The 14,344-nt window shown below is 41.7% G+C and overlaps 1 protein-coding gene across 1 annotated transcript in view; it reads right to left on the bottom strand.

The window, feature by feature from the left end:
- Muc19 (mucin 19, oligomeric) overlaps positions 1 to 14,344 on the bottom strand; it is a 171,016-nt gene that overhangs the window by 18,664 nt on the left and 138,008 nt on the right. The window contains exons 92-94 of the mRNA XM_076555688.1: positions 13,901 to 13,966; positions 13,616 to 13,690; positions 2,983 to 10,266 (exon numbers count right to left, since the gene is read on the bottom strand). Coding sequence (XP_076411803.1) covers positions 2,983 to 10,266; positions 13,616 to 13,690; positions 13,901 to 13,966 — 7,425 coding nt within the window. The remainder of the gene's footprint in view (positions 1 to 2,982; positions 10,267 to 13,615; positions 13,691 to 13,900; positions 13,967 to 14,344) is intronic.

The raw sequence follows: 14,344 nt of genomic DNA, 5'->3' as shown, positions 1-14,344 counted from the left end.
GGAACTCATTTTGTAGACCAGGCTGGCCTCAAACTCACAGAGATCCACCTGCCTCTGCCTCCTTAGTGCTGGGATTAAAAGTGTGCACCACCACTGCCCAGACTAATCCATTCATTAAAGCCTCCATTCTGTGTGACACTCCACAAACTAAGAAATGACATTGTTGCTGTTGATCTTATTTGATGTGTCTGTGTGTTTTACTTGCATTCATATATGTGCACTATGTGTGTGCCTGTTGCCTGCAGAGGCAAGCAGCAGGTGTCGCATTGCCTGGAAGTTGAATTTACAGTCAGTTGTTAACTACCATGGAAGTGATGGAAATTGAACCCTGGTCCACTATAAGAGCAACAAATGATCTTAAGGGCTGGGCCATTTCTCCAGTCTCTGCTGTTGTAGCTGCTATTGTTGTTATTGCTGGTGGTGTCTATGTCTGTGTGTGTGTGTGTGTGTGTGTGTGTGTGTGTGTGTGTGTGTGTGTGTGTGTGTGTGCACTAGGGTGGGGCAGGTTCCATGGTTCACAGGTGGAGGAGATCAACTGGCAACTTTTCGAGTTCTATCCTTCCACCTATATGTGGGTTCTGGCAACCAAACCCAGTCTCCAGACCTATGGGGTGAGCCCCTTCACTGACTGAGCCATCTTGCTGGCCCAGAAATGATTTTTTTTTTCCATCACTATGACTTTGGGTGCCTTTCTACTGTAGACATTTAATGCAGAGTAACCTTGAAAAAAATTAGTAGCTCTGAAAAAAATAAATCACCACATAGGCATTTGTGAATTTGATGTCAAGTTGGAAGGATATAAAAAGGATGATAAAATTCCTAATTCATAAAACAATAATATAATAATTCTGTCCACTCAAGCTCTCTGAAGCCTTTTTTGCATTGATAGATGGAGCAGGGAGTCAGTGTAGTACAATTTTAAGACTCTTTCATTACTTGTGTCTTCAGTTTGTGTTAGAGATAGGAGACAAACTGCTCCTTCAGAAGCAAGTTCTCCTGCTGGAGATTACTGAAGATTGTGGTGCATTTTGCTCTAAAGAGGATTATATCACTGAAAAAGAGAGACTCCAGACTCAGCAGAGAGAGGGAGACACAGCCATTCACCACTTGACACTGTAAAACTGTTGGCAAGTTAGATAATGTCTTTGGCTACGTTTTTCTTGAGTAACACGAAATATAACTTCCCCATAATTGAGATGATGTCTTTAAACAAATAATTACATTCCTAATTGCTCAGGATGAAAAATGTGTCAAAATTCCATCAGACAACCCTGTTCACAGTGGTCCTGCTGATGTAAATGCTGGGCTAGGGCCAAGTGGGACCCGACATCAAATGGAAAGCCAGGAGCAGTGACCTGGGTTTGAAGGAACCGCGATCTGGGTAGATGTCAGTCCTGTGCTCAGAGCTTGTGGGACAGCCCTGCCTCAACCTGGCCCTCCTGTGGATCACAAGGGCACAACTGGGCTAGTCAAAATCAAAACAAGTGGAATGGGTTCTAATAACATGGGTGATTGTCATCTGGACTTCCTGACCTCTGGCTTTGTCTACTCAGGCTTGAACCTCTGATTTTCTTTAGTCACAAGGGAAGATGTCTCTTTAACATGCTCACCTTCTAACACTTTGCATAATGGTCATGTTAATATTATTGTAGTGTTCAGTTTCTTATTACCTAGTAACTTCCCCCCAAAACGTTTAAATCTTTTCTCATAGAGGTCTCATAGCACATGACACACAGTTCACAGACAATAAAAAGTTAACCAAATGTAACAAAATTACAGAAACTTCTGTTACGGAATATTTTAAACTTTATCGGGATATGTAGGTGTAGTGTTGGCCGCTTCTGCACTGACTCAGTTTTCTTATATTGTTCTTTTGGGTTTTTTTGTTTTTTGTTGTTTTTAGTTAAATTTCTAAGATCTAAGGCTTTACTTCACTGACATTTCCCTTTAAGAATAATATCCTTTCTGCCCAGCTTATAGCCGTTATCACAGAAAGGACAGTGGTGCTGAAAGTTAGAAACCCAATCTGTCTCCTGAGTGTAACGCATTACTTACACCAGCTAACTGAAATTCTCCTTGACATCCTTGTTTAAAAATGTTAACAAAATGCATGTTTTGAAAACGTTGGTTGCTGTGAAAATTAATACATGCTACACAACCCAGATTAGTGTCTTGTTGCCCCATAGAACACAGCTCTGATTCTTTGGCTTTGTTATAAAATTTATTTCTTAATTAAGCTCTTCAAGACAATTGCCTATTCTTTCATGAAAGCCCTACATCACCTAGCAAGATATGAAACATAAAATACTAGAGAATTTTGATCTGATCTTTAATTATATAAATCATCCCCATGACCATTATTTATTAGATTTATCAGGCAGCCTTATGCTAAAGGCAGTATGAGTCATACCCTCACTCTCCCTTGCCTGACTTTCCAGATGTGGTGAATTTGGTCATGCCTTCACCTGTAAGAGTGGTGGATTTATGGTTCTGTTTCTATTCCCGGTAAAATAATAATATTGTATGTGGTTATAGTATAAATGTGAATATTTTATCATGTATTTCAAATCCATATATCGATAAAATAGATCATCTCTAATAATTTCTCCAAGAACTCAGGTCCTTGGTTATATTATTTAATTGATCATAAGTTGGGTCTTAGATGTGCTTGTGCAGAATCACCAGATGAGCCTTGATTGCATTATTATCAGAAGTACTGATCAGAGGCTAGGCTTCCTATGTGCCTCTTCAATCATCACACTATACCAGGATTTGTTATTTTGTATTAGAAAGATAACAAACTTCTCCTGAAGTCAGAAAATTCACATTAGAATAAAGATGCTTGGTAAACATGAGTATTCACTAATTTCAGGACTTACTATCATATTTAATTATTTTAACATCTTATAATACACTAATAGGAATTAGGGCAACCATTGAATTGGCACATGAAACACCCTACATTGAGCTAATCATACTTGCCTTCATTTGTCGTAGGCTCAGCTCCTGGTCTGCTAGTACTATTTCCTCGGCTTGTGGTTCCTTCATCAGCTTGTACAGTTCTTCCAGGAACATCAGTGGATAAACTGGATGTCCATGTGTTTCCAGGTGAGGGCTCAAATGTTACAGTCACTCTGGGTGATGGTCCTAAAGTTGAAGTCCAATCACTAAATGTGCCTATAGATTGTGATCCTGAAGATGAAGGTGTAGGCACACTAGTAGTTGCAGATGCTTGTCCAGAAGAAGGTGAAATGCTACCTGGTAATGCAGTTGAAGATGATTTTCCACCGGAAGACACAGTAGTGTCTGTAACTGCAGTGGAAGCACCAGTAGTCACTGAACCAGTGACTGTTACCCTAGTAGTTAACAGTACTTTAGCTGAGGATAGTGTTGTTGCTGATTCTGCAACTGATGATGTATTTCTCAAAGTGACTGTAGTTGACAAGCCAGCTTCACTCGAGTCAGTAACTGATACTTTAGTTGTTTCCAGTGTACTAGATGATGGTCCAGTTCTTGCTGATTGTGCAAGAGATTGTGCAGAACTCCTTGTAACTAAGGTAGACACACTAGTTGTTCCTGTTCCAGTAACAGTTTCTGTACTTGTTTGTTGACTTTCTGCTGATGATGTTACAGTTGTTGTTGTAGGGTGAGAGGATATTCTAGTTGGATTTGAAGCTACAGTAGATAGCACTGTGCTCCCAGCTGATTGTGTGGATGTCTTACTCACTTCAGGTGATTGCCTAGAAGTTACAGTCACACTGGTTGTCTGCCCAGATGTCACAGCCAATTTATCACTTGTCACCATACTTTGTGACACTGAAACTGATGGGCTATTTGCTGCTGTGGGTCCAGCTGTTTGTCCAGATGTCACTGCCTCTCTAGGTGGTGATGCAGTTGTTGTTTCTTCAACTGATGTTGCCTTTGTCTTGGTGCTTCCAGGTGTTGGGGCAGTCGACTCTGTACCAGTAATTGATACCTTAGTGGTTTCTGGGGCTAGAGATGATGGTCCAGATGTTGGTGATTGTGCAAGAGATTGTGCCGATCTCTCTGTAACTACAGTTGACACACCAGTTGTTCTTGTTTCAGTAACAGTTTCTGTACTTGTATGTAGTCCTTGTGCTGATGATGTTCCAGTTGTTTTTGTAGAGTGAGAGGATATTCCAGTTGGATTTGAAGCTACAGTAGATAGCACTGTGCTCCCAACTGATTGTGTGGATGTCTTACTCACTTCAGGTGATTGCCTAGAAGTTACAGTCACACTGGTTGTCTGGCCAGATGTCACAGTCAATTTACTATTTGCCACTGTGCTGTCTGACACTGAAACTGATGGACTAGTTGCTGCTGTGTGCCCAGCTGTTTGTCCAGATGTCACTGCCTCTCTAGGTGGTGATGTGGTTATTGTTGTTTCTCCGACTGATATTGGCTTTGTCATTGTGCCTCCAGTTGATGGGCCAGTTAACTCTGTGCCAGTGACTGATACCTTAGTTGTTTCTGGGGCTAGAGATGATGGTCCAGATGTTGGTGATTGTGCAAGAGATTGTGCCGATCTCTCTGTAACTACAGTTGACACACCAGTTGTTCTTGTTTCAGTAACAGTTTCTGTACTTGTATGTAGTCCTTGTGCTGATGATGTTCCAGTTGTTTTTGTAGAGTGAGAGGATATTCCAGTTGGATTTGAAGCTACAGTAGATAGCACTGTGCTCCCAACTGATTGTGTGGATGTCTTACTCACTTCAGGTGATTGCCTAGAAGTTACAGTCACACTGGTTGTCTGGCCAGATGTCACAGTCAATTTACTATTTGCCACTGTGCTGTCTGACACTGAAACTGATGGACTAGTTGCTGCTGTGTGCCCAGCTGTTTGACCAGATGTCACTGCCTCTTTAGGTGGTAACACAGTTGTTGTTTCTTCAACTGATGTTGCCTTTGTCTTGGTGCCCCCAGTTGATGGGATAGTCGACTCTGTGCCAGTGACTGATACCTTGGTTGTTTCTGGTGCTTGAGATGATGGTCCAGATGTTGGTGATTGTGCAAGAGATTGTGCCAATCTCTCTGTGGTTGTAGTAGACACACCAGTTGTTCCTGTTCCAGTAACAGTTTCTGTACTTGTTTGTTGTATTTCTGCTGATGATATTGCAGTTGTTGTTGTAGGGTGAGAGGATATTCTAGTTGGATTTGAAACTACAGTAGATAGCACTGTGCTCCCAGCTGATTGTATGGATGTCTTACTCAATTCATGTGATTGCCTAGAAGTTACAGTCACACTGGTTGTCTGAGCAGATGTCACAGTCACAGGACCAGTTGCCACTGTACTGCCTGACATTGAAACTGAGGGACTATTTGCTGCTGTGGGCCCAGCTGTTTGTCCAGATGTCACTGCCTCTCTAGGTGGTAATGTAGTTGTTTCTTCAACTGATGTTGCCTTTGTCATGGTGCTTCCACTTGTTGGGGCAGTCGACTGTGTTCCAGTAATTGATACCTTAGTGGTTTTGGGTGCTTGAGATGATGGTCCAGATGTTGGTGATTGTGCAAGAGATTGTGCAGGTCTCTCTGTAACTACAGTAGACACACCAGTTGTTCCTGTTCCAGTAACAGTTTCTGTACTTGTTTGTTGTCTTTTTGTTGATGATGTTCCAGTTGTTGTCGTAAGGTGAGAGGATATTTTAGATGAATGTGAAACTACAGTAGATATCACTGTGCTCCCAGCTGATTGTGTGGATGTCTCCCTTACTTCAGGTGATTGGCCAGATGTTAAGGTAACCCTAGATGTCTGGCCAGATGTGATACCTAATTTACCATTTGTCACCATACTTTGAGACACTGAAACTGATGGACTAGTTGCTGGTGTGGGTCCAGCTGTTTTTCCAGATGTCACTGCCTCTCTAGGTGGTGATGTAGTTTTTGTTTTTCCAATTGATGTTGACTCTGCCATGGTGCGTCCAGTTGATGGACCAGTTGACTCTGTGCCAGTAACTGATACCTTAGTGGTTTCTGGTGCTTGAGATGATGGTCCAGATGTTGGTGATTGTGCAAGAGATTGTACAGGTCTCTCGGTAATTGTAGTTGACCCACCAGTTGTTCCTGTTCCAGTAACAGTTTCTGTACTTGTTTGTTGACCTTTTGCTGATGATATTGCAGTTGTTGTTGTAGGGTGAGAGGATATTCTAGTTGGATTTGAAACTACAGTAGATAGCACTGTGCTCCCAGCTGATTGTGTGGATGTCTCCCTCACTTCAGGTGATTGCCTAGAAGTTACAGTCACACTGGTTGTCTGAGTAGATGTCACAGTCACAGGACCATTTGTCACTGTGTTTCCTGATGCTGAAACTGAGGGACTTGTTGCTATTGTGGGCCCAGCTGTTTTTCTAGATGTCACTGCCTCTCTAGGTGGTGATGTAGTTCTTGTTTCTTCAATTGAGGTTGCCTTTGTCAAGGTTCCTCCAGTTGATGGGCCAGTAGTTGAATCTGTGCCGGTGACAGATACCTTAGTTGTTTCTGGTGCTTGAGATGATGGTCCAGATGTTGCTGATTGTGTAACGGATTTTTCAGGTCTCTCTGTAATTGTAGTTGGCACACCAGTTGTTCCTGTTTCAGTAATAGTTTCTGTACTTGTTTGTTGTCCTTCTGCTGATGAAGGTCCAGTTGTTGTTGTTGGGTGTGAGGATATTCTAGTTGCATCTGATATTACAGTAGATAGCACTGTGCTCCCAGCTGATTGTGTGGATGTCTCCCTCACTTCAGGTGATTGCCTAGAAGTTATAGTCACACTGGTTGTCTGAGCAGATGTCACAGCCAATTTATCACTTGTCACCATATTTTGTGACACTGGAACTGATGGACTAGTTGCTGCTGTGCGCCCAGCTGTTTGTCCAGATGTTACTGTCTCTCTAGGTGGTGAGGTGGTTACTGTTTCTCCAACTGATATTGCCTTTGTCATTGTGCCTCCAGTTGATGGGCCAGTTGACTCTGTGGCTGTTGCTGATACCTTGGTTGTTTCTGGTACTTGAGAAGAAGGTTGAGTTGATGCTGATTGTGCAAGAGATTGTGCAGGTCTCTCTGTAACTACAGTAGACACACCAGTTGTTCCTGTTTCAGTAACAGTTTCTGTACTTGTTTGTTGTCCTGTTGATGAAGGTCCAGTTGTTGGCATAGGGAGAGAGGTTTTTGTAGTTGAAACTACAGTAGATAACACTGTGCTCCCAGTTGATGGTGTGGATGTCTCCCTCACTTCAGGTGATTGCCCAGAAGTAACAGTCACACTGGTTGTCTGACTAGAAGTCACAGTGCCAGGACCATTTGCCACTGTACTTCCTGACACTGAAACTGATTGACTATTTGCTGCTGTGGGCCCAGTTGTTTGTCCAGATGTCACTGCCTCTCTAGGCGGTGACGCAGTTGTTGTTGCTCCAACTGATGTTGCCTTTGTCAAGGTTCCTCCACTTAATGGGGCATTGGACTCTGTGCCAGTGACTGATACCTTAGTTGTTTCTGGTGCTTGAGATGATGGTCCAGATGTTGGTGATTGTGCAAGAGATTGTACAGGTCTCTCAGTAATTGTACTTGAAACACCAGTTGTTCCTGTTCCAGTAACAGTTTCTGTACTTGTTTGTTGACCTTTTGCTGATGATATTGCAGTTGTTGTTGTAGGGTGAGAGGATATTCTAGTTGGATTTGAAACTACAGTAGATAGCACTGTGCTCCCAGCTGATTGTGTGGATGTCTCCCTCACTTCAGGTGATTGCCTAGAAGTTACAGTCACACTGGTTGTCTGAGCAGATGTCACAGTCACGGGACCATTTGTCACTGTGTTTCCTGATGCTGAAACTGAAGGACTTGTTGCTATTGTGGGCCCAGCTGTTTTTCTAGATGTCACTGCCTCTCTAGGTGGTGATGTAGTTCTTGTTTCTTCAATTGAGGTTGCCTTTGTCAAGGTTCCTCCAGTTGATGGGCCAGTAGTTGAATCTGTGCCAGTGACAGATACCTTAGTTGTTTCTGGTGCTTGAGATGATGGTAAAGATGTTGCTGATTGTGTAACAGATTTTTCAGGTCTCTCTGTAATTGTAGTTGGCACACCAGTTGTTCCTGTTTCAGTAATAGTTTCTGTACTTGTTTGTTGTCCTTCTGCTGATGAAGGTCCAGTTGTTGTTGTTGGGTGTGAGGATATTCTAGTTGCATCTGAAACTACAGTAGATAGCACTGTGCTCTCAGTGGATTGTGTGGATGTCTCCCTCACTTCAGGTGATTGCCTAGAAGTTACAGTCACACTGGTTGTCTGGCCAGATGTTACAACCAATTTATCATTTGTCACCATATTTTGTGACACTGAAACTGATGGACTAGTTGCTGCTGTAGACCCTGTTGTTTGTCCAGATGTCACTGCCTCTCTAGGTGGCAATGTAGTTGTTGATTCTTCAACTGATATTGCATTTGTCATGGTGCCTCCAGTTGATGGGACAGTCGACTCTGTGCCAGTGACTGATACCTTAGTTGTTTCTGGTGCTTGAGATGATGGTCCAGATGTTGGTGATTGTGCAAGAGATTGTGCAGATCTCTCTGTAATTGTAGTAGACACACCAGTTGTTCCTGTTCTAGAAACAGTTTCTGTACTTGTTTGTTGTATTTCTGCTGATGAAGGTCCAGTTGTTGTCATAGTTTGAGAGGATGTTCTAGTTGGATTTGAAACTACAGTAGATAGCACTGTGCTCCCAGCTGATTGTGTGGATGTCTTACTCACTTCAGGTGATTGCCTAGAAGTTACAGTCACACTGGTTGTCAGAGCAGATGTCACAGCCAATTTAGTATTTGGCACTGTGTTTCCTGACACTGAGACTGATGGACTATTTGTTGCTGTGGGTCCAGCTGTTTGTCCAGTTGTCACTGCCTCTCTAGGTCGTGATGTAGATGTTGTTTCTTCAACTGATGCCTTTGTCAAGGTTCCTCCAGTTGATGGGACAGTCGACTCTGTGCCAATTACTGATACCTTAGTTGTTTCTGGTGCTTGAGATGCTGGTCCAGTTGTTGCTGACTGTGCAAGAGATTGTGCAGGTCTCTCTGTAACTACAGTAGACACACCAGTTGTTCCTGTTTCAGTAACAGTTTCTGTACTTGTTTGTTGTCTTTGTGCTGATGAATGTCCAGTTGTTGTCGTAGGGTGAGAGGATATTCTAGTTGCATCTAAAACTACAGTAGATAGCACTGTGCTCCCAGCTGATGGTGTGGATGTCTCCTTCACTTCAGGTGACTGGCCAGATGTTAAAGTAACCCTAGGAGTCTTGACAGATGTCACAGTCACAGGACCATTTGCCACCGTACTGCCTGACATTGAAACTGATGGACTATTTGTTGCTGCTGTGGGCCCAGCTGTTTGTCCAGATGTCACTGCCTCTCTAGGTGGTAAAGTAGTTGTTGCTGTTTCTCCAACTGATGTTGCCTTTGTAGAGGTTCCTTCAGTTGATGGTCTGGTTGACTCTTTGGCAGTTGCTGATACCTTAGTAGTTTCTGCTGCTGGAGTTGATGGTCCAGATGTTGATGATTGTGCATGAGATTGTTCAGATTTTTCTGTAACTACAGTAGACGCACCAGTTGTTCCTGTTCCAGTAACAGTTTCTGTACTTGTTTGTTGTCCTTCTGCTGATGATGTTACAGTTGTTGTTGTAGGGTGAGAGGATATTCTAGTTGGATTTGAAACTACAGTAGATAGCACTGTGCTCCCAAATGATTGTGTGGATGCCTTACTCACTTCAGGTGACTTGCTAGATGTTAAAGTAACCCTAGGTGTTTGGCCTGATGTCATAGTTAATTTATCCTTTGTCTCTGTAGTTCCTGACACTGAGACTGATGGACTAGTTGCTGCTGTAGGCCCAGATGTTTGTCCAGATGTCACTGCTACTTTAGATGATGATGCTCTTATTGTTGTTTCTCCAACTGATGTTGCCTTTGTCAAGGTTCCTCCAGTTGATGGGGCAGTCGACTCTGTGCCAGTTACTGATACCTTAGTTGTTTCTGGTGCTTGAGATGATGGTCCAGTTGTTGCTGATTGTGCAAGAGATTGTGCAGATCTCTCTGTATTTGTCATTGACACACCAGTTGTTCCAGTTCCAGTAACAGTTTCTCTACTTGTTTGTCCTCCTTGTGGTGATAAAGGTCCAGTTGTCATTGGAGGGCTAAAGGACGTTCTAGTTGGATCTGAAACTATGGTAGATAGCACTGTGGTCATTTGTGTCTCTCCTAATGATTGTCCAGAACTTACTGTCAAGCTGGCTGCTCCTGGTAAAAAGAAATAAGAAAAATGAAATAAATAAAAATCTTTTGGGTCTTCTGGTACTCTGAATCAATGCTATTTTCTTTTTCTTTTTTTTTTGTATATCTTTTTCACTTCTCAAGACATCACATTTTTTTTTTCTTTTTGGTACTGTGGAAATTCTTTCTGATACTTTATGTCTTTAACAAAGTGTTTTTCCACCTTCCTAATGCTGTGATCCTTTAATACATCTCATGTGGTGACCTTCAACTATAAAATTACTTTCTTGCTATTTCATAACTGTGATTTTACTGTTATTTATGATAATGCAAATATCTGATATGAGACCCTCAAGGGGGCTGTGACCCACAGATTGAGAATGGATGCTTTAACCGGAAGTTACTTAATCTGTCCTACCAGAATATAATGCATTCCTCATTTACCAGGAAATTTTATTAATTAATTATTTGGGTACTGAAGATATAACCTACAGCCTTGTGTAGGCTTGGTGAGTATATATATATATATATATATATATATATATATATATATATATATATATATTCTCTCCCCCCTCTCTCCCCCTACACCATCCCTGGGAGACACTCTATTTAAAAGCCCTTGTTCACAAATAGTCTAATAGGCATTTCTTTTAAAATATGATGGAAGAGGAAATGTCATAATAGACAAATGGAAGGGCTTGTGTGGGTGCTACCCATGCTAGAAATGTAGAAGTAGACATTAAGCCAAACCATGGAAAGTGAGAATAAGAACATTAGGGTGTGATACCAGAAATACAAGATAGGACAGAGTCTTATGAATCATCTGAGATATACTGAAGACTTTTCTATAATGTAGTGGGATATAATTTTAAGCATCTGATTTATATACCTTCAAAATTCCCACCTCCTCTGTGTGGAAAACACATGGTGAGGGATGTATATAGCAGCAGGAGGAACAATTCTGAGATGAGCTTAGAAGATCCGAGAACAAATGAACAGATGAGGCTAGCATGGGGAAAGAGGAAACTGAGAGCAGTGGATGAGTGCAGCATGCCTTTTGGAAGTAATGGGACTAGATCATGCTGAAATGTGAGAATTACGGAGAAAAGGAAATGAGGCATCAAGCTGAGCTGAGAATTTTGCCCAAAACCTTGTCAGAAATGGGACCTCTGACTAACACGTGAAACACCGGGAGAAAAAACAGCATAGGTATGGAAAGAAGTCAATTCTGTTTGGGTCAGGTCATGCCTATTAGACAGTCAAGTAGAGACATCAAGGCAACAGTGGTCTATGAATGCCACGTTACTGAGAAGTCAAGGCTGGGGACATGTATGGGAAGTTTCCACTTAAAATGTCTTCAGATGTTTCCTAGTCTTGATGTAGTTTCCATAGACCATGTAACCACCTCAACCAGGCCTCAGCTGACTGCCATAGGAAAATCTCTCAACTCAATATGTAGAAGCCTGCCCATCAGCCTAGCCAACACCTGCATTTCCTGCAGACATATTTGGTAACCACCCACTATTCAGCACTACCTCTTGTACTTTGACCCTTTTCTGTGGGATGGGGGAGCTACAAGGGTTTATATGCCATCTCTCTGGCCATCTCAAAATCAGATATGTAGACCAGGCTGAACTGACAGTTATCTGCCTTCCTATCCCTCCCAAATTCTGGCACTAAAGGCATGTGCTTGGAACATCCGCTTCAGAACCTTGCTTTTATTTTCGCTGAAGAAATTTGAAATAGAATCCTGACTGATTAAGGTACCACTCTACCTCCAGCTGCATTGTCCTTTGACATGGAGTGACTTACAAAGTTCAGTTCCCCCCATCATCTGTGGCTCACATTCTCATCCCTATCAAAATTATTTCTACCTTTGTCCTCTGGCCCTTCTCTTCTATATGATCACCTGCTGCCTGCAATGTCCCCATGCCTCGCTCTGGCCTATGTCTAATGGAATTCAATTTCTAACAACCCTGGCATCACCTGGAATCCTGTAGTGTTATAGTCCTAACATCAAGAATCCCATGGAAAGAGCAGACAAGAACAAAAATTTAGGGTTTTCAGAAACATTAATTCATAGACTGGCATGTATAGACTTGTAGAGATCTTCAGCAGAATTCTACTGGATATAACAGAAAGTAGCCTACTCTTTCCCCACATTTCTAGTCTCTCCAGAAGGTTTTTTTTTTTTTAAATCACACAGTGTTATTTTGCTTCACACATCAGAATACAGCATTTATCCTTAAGCAAACTGGAAGTCCATATTCATTTACCGAATCACTACTGGTCCACCAGGCATTCAAGTGCCTATAGTAAAAACTAACCTAGAATTTGGAAACACTATTATAAGAAAAGAAAGAGAGAGAGAAGGAAGAAGGGAGAGGAAGAGATGGAGGGAGGGAGGGAGGGAGAGAGGGAGGGAGGGAGGGAGGGAGGGAAGGAAGGGAGGGAGGAAGGAAGGAAGGAAGCCAGAAGACAAATCATCTTTTGCTAGTTTTGACAGAAATCTACAATATTGGTATCCTATCTAGTAATAGATGAGTCAATAGTCAAACCTCATCCCACCTGGACCCCTACCATAATTCTTCAGTTTTTGGAGTAAATACTCTCATTTTACACACATAAAGTATAATAGCTACTAATATAATTAAAATTTCATAGGATAGGTGATTCAGGTAAGTTAATATGTAGGAAAATATTTGTGCATTTTATACTTTGTATATCCTTTATAATTCTCATTTGTGTTAATTGGATTTAGATGATTCACAAATGCTTAATCCAAAAGTTAACCATTTTTATGTTTTTATTCTGTCAATTAAGTTCCATTCACTCTATCTAGTAAAAAACAAAGACGAGTGAACACTAGTCTACTAGTCATTTTTTTCAAAGTTTTTCTTACCTGTTAAAAAACATTGACCAATCAATTCGTTTATTTTTAGACTATTTCCTCAGCTCCAGAAACAAAAGTATTATATCGTGTAAGCCCTGCTTAGTAAGAGGTAACAATAACCCTTGCATGGTTTATATATATTTCTTCTAAAAGGTCCATATTTCTCCAAAAATAAATATAATAGCAATTTCTCAATAAATAAAATGCCTCCAACATTGAGTTGGTTGTTTGAGTATTTTATAACTGAATTACTTGCAAAGTCCTTCTTATATCCAATTTTGGCCTACGATCTCTGATGTCGACAAGTGCTCTGTAGGCCAAAATTCCCAGTGAAACGAAAATGGCAATATTATAAGTTTTAAATCATTTACCTCAATCATTCTCTTTCAATTGGATCTTTTAAAAATAATCTCAGACTTGTAAATACCTGAGGGTCTTTGTGTTGGACGTTGTTGGGACAGCTTGATATGCTCTGCCTACCTGTTGGGTGTTCGGAGCTGGTGGTCTCAGTTACAGAAGCTCTGCCTGTGCTGTCTTGTCCCTTGGTAGCTCCACCTGACCAACATTCAAAAAAGCTGGGATTAGATCACCTTCTACAGTTTCTGGGAAATGAAGACAATTGCTAAATATTCTTTTCTGCTCCCACCCAGTACCCACCCCCTTTCCAAATAGTCCAATGGCTTTGCTTGTGATCAATACAAATGATTGGAATGGATAGACTGCTGAGGTTATCGGACCCTTTACTGAATCCCAATGCAAACTCACTGCCTGGCAGGGTGGTGGTTCCTCCTGTTGCTACACTTGATTTGCCTGAGATTTCAGTGGTCCCTGCTAAAAGAAGAGAGAGCAGGTAAAGTAATATAATCACGCTCAACTAAAATAAGCTGTCGGACTCATGATGCTCCCATGACCAGTTTTGCCACCTAAGTCCCATTTCCTTTCGTTTTAACTGGAATACTGCAGTTTTGCTTAACTTCGCCCAACCACCAGGCCAGCATTCTTCATCCAAAGTCCTGACTGTATTCTCTGCTCCACAATGGTGTATGGTAATAATTCCTAGTCATCAACAATTAGCCTCAATCCCAAATGTGTCTAAGAGTCACGAGCTAAGCCTATCAAAATGCAACCCCTACCCCCCATTTCCTAGTAGAAACCTCAAGGCTGTTTGAAACACTGAAAGGCTGGGGTGTGGGCTGCAAATAGGCTTGT

This window comes from Peromyscus maniculatus, chromosome 20, assembly GCF_049852395.1.
Source record: "Peromyscus maniculatus bairdii isolate BWxNUB_F1_BW_parent chromosome 20, HU_Pman_BW_mat_3.1, whole genome shotgun sequence".
In the NCBI taxonomy this organism is placed as follows: Eukaryota; Metazoa; Chordata; class Mammalia; order Rodentia; family Cricetidae; genus Peromyscus; species Peromyscus maniculatus.
The sequence above is the reverse complement of the archived record's forward strand: the minus strand, read 5'-3'. Positions and strand labels throughout refer to the sequence as shown.